Source organism: Sus scrofa, chromosome 6, assembly GCF_000003025.6.
Source record: "Sus scrofa isolate TJ Tabasco breed Duroc chromosome 6, Sscrofa11.1, whole genome shotgun sequence".
Classification (NCBI taxonomy): Eukaryota; Metazoa; Chordata; class Mammalia; order Artiodactyla; family Suidae; genus Sus; species Sus scrofa.
The window spans coordinates 117,018,621-117,030,920 of record NC_010448.4 but is presented as its reverse complement, the minus strand read 5'-3'; the positions used below and the strand labels follow the sequence as shown (position 1 = coordinate 117,030,920).

At 34.3% G+C, this 12,300-nt stretch overlaps 1 protein-coding gene across 1 annotated transcript in view; it reads left to right on the top strand.

The window, feature by feature from the left end:
- Positions 1-12,300, top strand: part of CCDC178 (coiled-coil domain containing 178) — a 421,961-nt gene that overhangs the window by 156,080 nt on the left and 253,581 nt on the right. Inside the window, exon 17 of the mRNA XM_021097611.1 lies at positions 1,500-1,659. Within this exon, the coding sequence (XP_020953270.1) occupies positions 1,500-1,659 (160 nt within the window). The remainder of the gene's footprint in view (positions 1-1,499; positions 1,660-12,300) is intronic.

Genomic DNA, 12,300 nt, shown 5'->3' with positions numbered 1-12,300 from the left:
CTTAGGTCTGTCCTGTTCCAAAGAGTGTGCACTTTCACCTGTGTGTACTGACTCTCTAAACTAGGACTAAAACATATGAACTGCACTAGAAATAATCTACCAATACTTTCACCTAGTGTCTATGTCAGTATCAGTGAATGCTTATATGGAACATCACATAAGAATCATGGATGATGATCATAGTGTGAATGATGAAGTGGAAAAAAACAAGGGCAAGGCAAATAAAAGGGAAGGACCTTATTCTATTTTGAAGGAGATGTACAATCTAAAAAATGTGACCAAAGGGTCAAGTTTTCAAATTTGCTGATAACAGCCATAGTGGGGAGAGAAAAAAAGTGAGTACTTTGTGTTGAGCTGCTGAATCAAACAGAGCAAGTCAGAACTGGACTTGAACTCTGGTTCTGTCATTTACTAATTATCTTACACAAGCTAATTTTGCTGTGGTTTAGGTTTTTTATCTGCAAATAGCTGTAATAATTATTCTTTCATAGAGTGGTTGTGTTAAATGAGATATTATATTCAAGGCACTTTAACATTTTAGCCCCTCAAAAATTTTAGTCCTGCTGCCTTTACAGCTAACTCTGCAAATGGTTCAATTTTCCATACCGGTAGAGATGAAAACAAATGTGGATAACATAAGATTGTGCTGAGGTTTTGCAGCTTTGCTTTTTCTGGATTCTGAGTTACTGATCAACTCTGGCAGTTATTTCTAAAGCATATTTATTTTTGCAGTAGTGTTTTAACCACTTTTTGATGCTTTTTATACTGGTATAGTTCCTAATATAACTATTGATTTTACCATAAAATAATTTACCTCTGTGTCAGGATGCACTTAGTTGCAAATGAAAGAATACATAAAGGCACATATGTACGTGCACATGTGTAGACGTGCGTGCACACACATTCAAACAACAGCTTAAACAGTATAACAGGAGGCCTCTAGGTAGGGTTAGTTTCAGGGTTGCTTGATTCAGCGACTCAACATAAGATGTTCATTTTTTGTTTCTCTCTCTCCACTCTATGTCAACAAATTTGGAAACATGATTCCTGGTTCACATTTAGTGAGTGTGAGCCTCTTATACATGAATTAAGTCTTTGCCTTTCATCTTCTTGGGCTATCTGAATATATATATATATATATATATATATATATATATATATATATATATATATAATGTTTACTGGTGAATAATTTGCTTAATATAATCAGAATGTACCCTTGAAGTTAGATGCTGCATGGAAGGGAAGTTCTTTTGGAATGACAGTAAAGTAGAGGCACGCTAGGTAGCCAAGAGAATTCTCAAAATCTCCAGAGATTTTCTTCCACCTGGAACTACATTTAGATGTAGCTCATGGAGGTAGGTCTATGGAAAGGACTAGGGAATTTTTCCAAGGCAATTCAGAGTTTTAAATATTGGTTGTTTTAAAATATGTCATAAATACATTTTAGAAAATTAAATGGGAATTGATTAGTGGCAAATGCAGTTCTTTTTCCATAGGAACCAATTTATAACCTTGAGAGAGAAAAAGGAACATGCACAAGCTGTGTTTGATCATCTCATAAGTGAGAAAAAAGCCTGTGAAGAAAGAATCTATGAGGAAGAACAGAGATTCAAGACCTTCTTTACCATGAGGCAAAAAACTCTGGCAAATATTAAGGTGAGTGTTATTTGTGGACTGTTTTAGAATGAAGGAACTATAGTGACAGTCAAATTAGCTATTTTGAGGCACTTGTTTTTCATTCTGAAGTAGCAAAGATGTTTAGATTTTTTAATAGAAATGTTAGCATAGTAAACACACAGTTTTTTATTTTTTTCTATTCTTGTAAGTAATGTATTCATATAGTATATAAATGCTCTATGCATTATTTTCAGTGCATTTTATGTGCACTCTCATTTTGTCATTGTGCCTTATTTTGAAATCTACTGATGATAAGTTATATTTATTCCAGAGCCATTTTTTATATTTTTAATGGGAGATGTGAGAAAAGTTGCATTTTATTTCTGAATAAACATACTTTGAATCTTTACTAGCCACTTCTCTAAAAATGTAAGAATATTTCATGCTCTGTTCCTTTAAAAATGTTTGCATATGTTTTAACTGAACTGGAAACTTACTAGTTAGAAACAGGGAGATTATATGATAAAATGTCTTTTTAGATCTGAAGTTTTATTAAGTTTTATAAAACTGTACATACTAAATTTTTTAATATGAAATATGACTAGATGATATACATTAAGCTAAGTAATCCATATCCCATTTTACATTTTGTAGTAGTTTTTGTCACATTGAATTAAGATAATAAATATGATGTTTTTTAATATATTTATAGATATAACTATTTTAAAGACAGTGAAAATTGCTTCTCAGAAATAAAGACCTCTACTGCCTTTTATTAAAACTATTTCCTTAAAAAACTTTAAAAACTGTATGTAATATTATAATATACATTTGTTAGATATTTTTGATCCTGATATTTATATCTTCAGTTATATACTCAGTATAGTCAGTTATTTTTCCTTTTATGTTTCGAAGACATTGCTAATACATTTTTTAAAAGATTATTTGGAGCAAATAGATATCAAATTGACATGTATGTGAGTGAATGAATGTACCATCTCTTAATACTACTGCTGTGATTCCTCCTATAAGAAAATTATTAATAAAAGAACAATAATTTTATTAATAATGGGAAGTAATATTTTTGGCATCCCGTTTTAAATATGGCCATTACATAGGAAAAGTGTGTGGGGCTTTTTGGTTTTGGGTTATTTTTTACTTAAAAATATGGAAATAATTAGTGCCATCTAGTGGCAATGGATGCAGCCTCTTCTTGGAGGAGTTCCCTGGAAATTTGATTGCCAGATCTCAGATATGTGGTGTATAAGTGAACTGGAGAAGCTTAGACTCAAATTCACCTTTCAAAACAAGAAGATCTAAGTTACTTACTAACTTAAGCATCATTCCCCACCTCACATTTTATCACAGCAGTAGAATTAGTTGTTTGAATTCTACCACGTTTTCTACCTGTACTGGCACTGAGGACACAGTGGGATCTCAATAATCGTATATTGACTGGCATTTCAGCAGTTTAATGGAATGATAATAATTAGTGAAATGGAAAAATATGGTCAGCAGGAGAGAGATGAAGAAAAAATATCCCATATAAGTAGTCTCTCAGTAATTGAGAGCAGTCTCTTCATCCCTAAGCTATCTTTGCCTTCCCATTCCGAAGCACACCTACCCCCAGATATTTGGACACATCACATGGTTTCAGGGTTTTTTCTGAGCATCAGTATCTATCTGAACTTGTTTTTTTGTTCATTCATTTTTACTTGGTTTTTTTTTCTGCCTACCTCCTGCTATAATAATATGACAATGTATTTTTCATGAGGACATGAAATTCTCTGCCATATTCCTTTCTGTAACCTAAAAGCTCAGAACTCTTCCTGGCACAAGAGCAGCACTCAGTAAATACTCAATGACTGAATGATTAAATGGATGAACATATACTTTCTTAGGTCATTTTGCTGTCCACATGCATGATTTTGGCTAAAAGCAAGAGCATTTTACAGATATTTTCTATACTGCACCAGACTGATACTTGAACAGATACTCATGTTGAATGCAGAAGCTGAATCACTCTCTCTTTTATCTTCTCTCCTTGATAATACATAAGAAATGTGCCATCTATTCTGTTCCTTCTAACTGAAAATGGTTAAATTGTCTATCTCTTTCTAGCAATTTCTCAATAATGCCTCTCAAATAACCTTTAATGTATAGGAAATTGTCTCTTAGCAGCACTTGGATAGCTCATTGTTATGCATTCACTTTATATGATCAGAAGCATAGAGTTTGAACAGGAAAAGTTTAAAGATTGATACAGCTCATCATCAGTGACACTGTCTATGATTATGATCAGTTATTGGTGTTAAAGAGTGGGAAGACAATGTAATTCCTCATAGAAAACCTATTCTTATCCCTACTTAGAAATTGGATGAGATAAAAATTATAAATGTGTATATAATATAAAGCATTCAAAGAGAAAACAAGCATTATTAAACATCATTATAAATATGGTGTTATTAATCTGAGGTGTCCCCTCCAGACAAAAGAATTTGTCACAGTTATGGATCATCAAAAGTAATTACTTATAAAAAATTTATAAAAGCCACAATTGAATTATTTGAGGATGCAAGAAAACAGATCATAGAGTTGGAAATATGAACAGCTAATAAGCTAACTTAAGAAATACATAAACTTCAGAGAGCATGCAGTGTGGTTCTGGAATCAAATTCAGTCTTTTTCAATAATAAATTCCATTTCAGATCTTTAAATGATAGATTCCTTGGATGTCATTGAATTTTTATTAACTGCTTTATCATTTACAAATGCAAATTGCTTAAGATTAAAATTTCTATACAGTGTATTCACAGAGTACTATAGCTCCATGTACTGATCTTTCTCTTTGCTTCTGGAAATATCCAAACAAAACTGGAATTTAAGGCATTTTAATCTATCATGAGCTATTCGCGGAAGCCCAGTGTCTTTCCTATGTCCTGTGGGAGGACCTCTCTTTGGTGTTCTTTCAGTAGTCTTGCTCCCCTCCATGTAATATGATATGAGTGAACTACAGTGGATCTGTGGCAGACAGAAGAGCAATTTCCAGATTAGGTACTAACAGAGGCAGTATCCTAGTACTTTGTAATTTATTAGTATTTCCTTTGCTTTATATTTCCCACGCTCAGGAAATACCTCTTCCCTGTCTGTTGTTATTTCAAGTTTGGTGATCAAATCATTTCTTGACCCTTTCATGTGGTAAATTGTTAGCTTAATACAAAGGCATTGATTCACTAACTTGGACAGACAGCTGCAGAAGTAGTATAAATCGGAAACAAATTTAATCTGAGGTAATTTTAAAGATGGATACAATTTTAAAAATTATTCTTCTATTGGCCACTCACTATTTCTTCATTTACACAATTAGTTTATGAGTGCTTGCTACTGTTTTGGGGACACTTAATGCTGAATGACCAAAATTCTGACCTCAATTTGAAAATATAATCACCAGGAAGATGGGAGATGTGAAAAATAGACTTGAATATAGGGACAACACTCAAAATACAAACAATAAATTGTGTTCCTGGCCCACTGACCTGATACATTAGCTACTATTATAAATAAAAAAAATATGATATATTCTTTGGTCTTTTTTTAAAAAAAAATTATTGGAATATGGCATTTCTAGCATTTAGTATTGCCCTAAGAAAAGCAAATAGGAAACTGTCAGCACTCAGCTGGCTTTTCAGGCTTGAGAAGGCATACAATTTTAAGAATTCCAGTACCGCCTGCATACCCATGCAGTGAGCTCAGGGCTGAACATGCAAAGAGGAGATCCCAGTCCATGCCTTTCATTCAAATAAAAAGAATAAAAAATTCCATCTCAGAAGGGAACAAGAAGTATGAAACAGATATATCCATAGAGAAGGTGTGAGAAAGTCATAGAATCCTTAGCAGGGCTAATAAATGAAGTAGCAAGTCAGTAAAGACTAGAAGAGGTGACTGCATCTTCAAATGTGAGTATAACAACACAAGACTTCAAGAAACATAAAAAAAATCAAGAAAACATTATATCATTAAAGGAACACAATAATTTCCCAGTAATTGACCTCAAAGAAATGGAGATTTACAATTTGCCTGATACAGAATTTAATATAATTGTTTTAAGGAAGATCAGTGAACTACCAGAAAACACAGAATGACAGTTCAATGAAATCAGGAAAACAAACACACAAATGAAACAAGACAGACATTTAACAGAGAGATAGAAATTTTAAAAATAGAACAAAATAGATATTCTAAAACTGAAGAATACCTTGAGTAAAATGGGGAAAAAAAGAAACAGAGCATCAATAGCAGCCTTGACTAAGCAGAAGAAAGAGTCTGTGACATAGGAGACAAGTCATTTGAAATTATTCAGTAAAAGAGAAGAACAAAGGAAAACGAATGACAGAGAATGAAGAAAGATTATGTGAACTATGGGTTACCATCAAGACAAACAATCAGTGCATTATTGGAGTACCAGCAGGAGAGGGAGAAAGTAGCAGAAATCTTATTAAAAGACAGGATAAAAGAGCAAGACTCATCTATATGTTGCCTACAAGAGATTCACTTCAGATTTAAAGACACACATAGGCTGACAGGAAGGGATAAAAAAAATATTCCATACAAATGGAATCCAAAAAGAGAATAGGGGTAGTTACATAAGACAAAGTAGACTTTCAGTAAAAACTGTAACAAGGGGCAAATAGGTTATTACGTAATAATAAAGGGGGAAGTTCATCAAAAGGCTATAATAGTTTTAAATATGCATGTACCTAATATCAAATCACCTAGGTATATTGAGCAAGTACTATCAGACATGAAGAGAGAAGTAGAGAACAATACAATAATAGTAGGGGATGTTAATACCTCACTTTCAAAGTAGATAAATCATTTAGACAGAAAATCCATAATAAAACATTAAACTTGAACTACACTTTAGACCAAAGCAGACACATATAGAATATTACATCCAACAGCAACAATGACATATTCTTCTTAAGTGAACACAGCATATTCTCCAGGAAAGATCACAAACTAGGTCACAAAATAAGTTATAACAAATTTCAGAAGGTTAAAATATACCAATTATCTTTTCCAAACACAGATGTATCAAACTGGAAACTAACAACAGGAGGAAACTAGAAAATTCACAAATATGTGGAGCTTAACATACTTCAAACCAACCAGTGAGTCAGAGAATAAATCAAAAAGGAAATTCAGAAGTATCTTGAAACACAGAATTCTCTGGTGGCCTAGTAGTTAAGGATTTTGCGTTATCACTGCTGTGGCTCATTGTCACTCCTGTGGCTTGGTTCAGTCCCTGGACCAGGAAATTCCACCTGCTGCTGATGCAGCCAAAGAATATCTTGAAACAAATAAAAATGGAAACATAACATACTTTTGGGATTCAGCAAAAGCTGTTCTGAGAGGGAAAGGTATAGTAATAAATGTCTAAATTAAGGTGAAAAGAAGGATCTTTCAAACAACTTAACTGTACACCTGAAGGAACCAGAAAAAGAAGAATGAACTAATAAACTCAAATTTATCAGAAAGGAAAAAATAACAGACATAACATCAGAAGTAAATAAAGTAGAGTTAGAGACCAAAAAATCAATAGAAAAGATCATTGACACTAAAAGCTAGGTTTTTAAAAAGATAATTATATGTCAATAACTAGAAGAAATAAATAAATTTCTAGAAATTTATTTTAGATTAGATTTTAAAATAAAATTTATTTTATTTTAGAAATTAATTCTAGAAATATATAACCTACCAAATAACCTGAATTGTGAAGAAATAGGAAATCTGAACAGACAGATAATCAAAACCTCCCTGACAAAGAAAGCTCCAGGACCTTTACTTATGAATTCTATCAAACATTTAAATATTTTAATGCCAGTGCTTCTCAAACTCTTCTAAAAAATTAAAGATGCATGGAGTTCCCGTCGTGGCACAGTGGTTAACGAATCCGACTAGGAACCATGGGGTTGCGGGTTCGATCCCTGCCCTTGCTCAGTGGGTTAACGATCCGGCGTTGCCGTGAGCTGTGGTGTAGGTTGCAGACGCGGCTCGGATCACGCGTTGCTGTGGCTCTGGCGTAGGCCGGTGGCTACAGCTCCGATTGGACCCCTAGCCTGGGAACCTCCATGTGCCACAGAAGCGGCCCAAAGAAATGGCAAAAAAAAAAAAAAAAAAAAATTAAAGATGCAGGAATACTCATTTTATGAAGCCAAACAGTGATACCTAAGCCAGGCAATTACACTATCAGAAAAAAACAAAACGAACAGAAAAAAACAAAATCAAAACCTACAAGCTAATATCCTTGATAAACATATTTGCAAAAATCCTCAACAGGTTACTAGGAAACTCAGTTTAATAAGCACATTAAAAGGGTCAAGCACATAACAAAAATAGTATTTATCCCTGGGATGCAAGTCTAATTCAACATACACAAGTTAATATATGTATAAATGCAATACACCACATTGATAGAATGAAAGATTATATATAATAATTTTAATAGATGTAGAAAAAATATTTGACAAAATTCAACATCCATTCGTGATAAAAAAAAAACAAACCACTTAATAAATTAGGTATAGAAGGATTGTACCTTAACATAGTAAAGGCTAACAAGCCCACAACTAACATCATTTTTCATCAATGAAAGCTTTCAGCTTTTCCTCTAATATCAAGACAAGGATGTTCATACAAGTTCCAGCTCTGGCCCTGTGGGTTAAGAAACCAACTCTGGCAGCTCACATTGCTGTGGAGGTACAGGTCTGGTCCCTGGTTGGGCACTGTGGGTTAAAAGGGTCCAGCATTGTTGCATCTGGGGCATAGATCACAGGCATGGCTTGGATTCAGTCTCTGATCCAGGAATTTCCATATGCTGCTGGTGCAGCCAAAAATAAAAAAAGGCAAGGATGTTCACATTACTTCTATTCAACACAGTACTAGGACTTCCTAGCCAGAGCAACTAGGAAATAGAGATTTTAAAAAAAAATCATCCAAAGAGGAAAGGAAGAAGTAAAATAGTCCAATAGCCACATACAAAAGAATGAAACTGGACTCCTACTATTTTACCCCACTCACAAAAAATAACTTGAAATAAAGTCTTAAATATAAGACTCAAAACTGAGAAACTCCTAGAAAAGAACATAGGAAAAAAATTCTTGTTAACATTGGTCTTGGCAACAATTTTTTTTTTTTGCATATTGTATCAAAAGCACATGAAACATGCTAAAACGAACAAGTAGGGATACTTCTGCAAAAGAAATAATCAATGCATTGAAAAGGTGGCCTGCCAAATGGGAGAAAATATTTGCAAACCATATATCTGATCAAGGGTTAATATAAAATATAAGTAATTCAAACAACTCAGTACTGAGTGGATAAAAAGGCAAAAACCTTCAATATGCTGCCTACAAGAAACTCACCTCAGGACAAAAGATACATATAGATTGAAAATGAAAGGGTGGGGAAAAATATTTCACGCCAATAGACATGACAGAAAAGCAGGAGTCGCAACGCTCATATCAGACAAAATAGACTTTAAAACAAAAGACATAAAGAAAGACAAAGAAGGACACTACTTAATGATTAAGGGATCCATCCAAAGAGAGGATGTTACTATCGTCAACATATATGCCCCAAATGTAGGAGCACCTGGATACATACAACAAATATTAACAGACATAAAGGGAGATATTGATGAGAATACAGTCATACTAGGAGACCTTAATACCCCCCTCACATCAATGGACAGATCCTCTAGACAGAAAACCAATAAAGCAACAGAGATCCTAAAGGAAACAATAGAAAAGTTAGACTTAATTGATATCTTCAGGACACTACATCCAACAAAATCAGAATACACATTCTTCTCAAATGCTCATGGAACATTCTCAAGAATCGACCACATATTGGGACACAAAGCGAATCTCAATAAATTTAGGAGCATAGAAATTATCTCAAGTATCTTCTCTGACCACAATGCCATGAAATTAGAAACCAACCATGGGAAAAGGAAAGAGAAAAAACCTACTCCATGGAGACTAAACAACATGCTACTAAAAAACCAATGGGTCAATGAGGAAATCAAGAAGGAAATTAAAAACTACCTTGAAACAAATGATAATGAAGACACAACCTCTCAAAATCTATGGGATGCTGCGAAAGCAGTGCTCAGAGGGAAATTTATAGCAATACAGGCCTTTCTCAAAAAAGAAGAAAAATCCCAAATTGACAACTTAACCCTCCACTTAAACGAATTAGAAAAAGAAGAACAAAAAAGTCCTAAAGTCAGCAGAAGGAAGGAAATTATAAAGATCAAAGAAGAAATCAATAAAATAGAGACTCAAAACACAACAGAGAAAATTAATAAAACCAAGAGCTGGTTCTTTGAAAAGGTAAACAAAATTGACAAACCCCTGGCCAGACTCACTAAAAAGAGGAGAGAAAGAACCCAAATAACCAAAATTAGAAATGAAAAAGGAGAAATCACAATGGATACTGCAGAAATACAAAAAAACCATAAGAGAATACTATGAACAACTGTATGGCAACAAGTTTGACAATCTGGAAGAAATGGACAATTTTCTAGAATCTTACAGCCTGCCAAAACTGAATCAAGTAGAAACAGACCAACTGAACAGACCGATCACTAGAAATGAAATTGAAGAGGTCATAAAATTACTCCCTACAAATAAAAGTCCAGGACCAGATGGCTTCACAGGTGAATTTTATCAAACATATAAAGAGGAATTGGTGCCCATCCTCCTTAACCTCTTTCAAAAGGTTGAAGAAGAAGGAATACTCCCAAAGACATTCTAGGATGCCACCATCACCCTCATTCCAAAACCAGACAGAGATACCACCAAAAATGAAAACTATCGCCCAATATCCTTGATGAATATAGATGCAAAAATTCTCAACAAAATCTTAGCCAACCAAATCCAACAACATACCAAAAAAATTATACATCATGACCAGGTTGGGTTCATCCCAGGTTCACAAGGATGGTTCAACATACACAAATCAATCAACATCATACACCACATTAACAAAAAAAAAGTCAGAAATCATATGATCATCTCAATAGACGCAGAAAAAGCATTTGACAAAGTCCAACACCCATTCATGATCAAGACCCTCGCCAAAGTGGGTATAGAGGGAACATTCCTGAATATAATCAAAGCCATTTATGATAAACCCACAGCAAATATAATCCTCAATGGGGAAAAACTGAAAGCCTTCTCACTCAAATCTGGAACAAGACAGGGATGCCCACTCTCACCACTGCTCTTCCACATAGTTTTGGAAGTCCTAGCCACAGCAATTAGACAAACAAAAGAAATAAAAGGCATCCATATAGGAAGAGAAGAGATCAAACTGTCACTGTATGCAGATGACATGATACTATACCTAGAAAACCCTAAGGACTCAACCCAAAAATACTTCAACTGACTAATACATTCAGCAAAGTGGCAGGATATAAGATTAACATTCAGAAGTCAGTTGCATTTCTGTATACCAGAAATGAAATATTAGAAAAGGAATACAAAAATACGATACCTTTTAAAATTGCACCTCACAAAATCAAATACCTCGGAATACACCTGACCAAGGAGGTAAAGGACCTATATGCCGAGAACTATAAAACTTTAATCAAAGAAATCAAAGAAGATGGAAAGAAATGGAAAGATATTCCATGTTCCTGGATTGGAAAATCAATATTGTGAAAATGGCCATACTACCCAAAGCAATCTACAGATTCAATGCAATCCCTATCAAATTACCCATGACATTTTTCACAGAACTAGAACAAACAACCCAAACATTTAGATGGAACAACAGAAGACCCAGAATCACCAAAGCAATCCTGAGGAACAAAATCCAAGCAGGAGGCATAACTCTCCCAGACTTCAAGAAATACTACAAAGCCACAGTCATCAAAACAGTGTGGTACTGGTATCAAAACAGACAGACAGACCAGTGGAACAGAATAGAGAATCCGGAAATAAACCCTGACACCTATGGTCAATTAATCTTTGACAAGGGAGGCAAGAACATAAAACGGAAAAAAGAAAGTCTATTCATCAAGCATCTTTGACAAGGGAGGCAAGAATATCAAATGGGAAAAAGAAAGGCTATTCAGCAAGCATTGCTGGGAAACCTGGACAGCTGCATGCAAAGCAATGAAACTAGAACACACCCTCACACCATGCACAAAAATAAACTCCAAATGGCTGAAAGACTCAAATATACAACAGGACACCATCAAACTCCTAGGAGAAAACATAGGCAAAACACTCTCTGACATCAACATCATGAATATTTTCTCAGGTCAGTCTCCCAAAGCAATAGAAATTAGAGAAAAAATAAAGCCATGGGACCTCATCAAACTGAAAAGCTTTAGCACAGCAAAGGAAACCCAAAAGAAAACAAAAAGACAACTTACAGAATGGGAGAAAATAGTTTCAAATGATGCAACGGACAAGGGCTTAATCTCTAGAATATATAAGCAACTTATACAACCCAACAGCAAAAAAGCCAATCAATCAATGGAAAAATGGGCAAAAGACCTGAATAGACATTTCTCCAAAGAAGATATACAGATGGCCAACAAACGCATGAAAAAATGCTCAACATCGCTGATTATAAGAGAAATGCAAATCAAAACTACCATGAGAT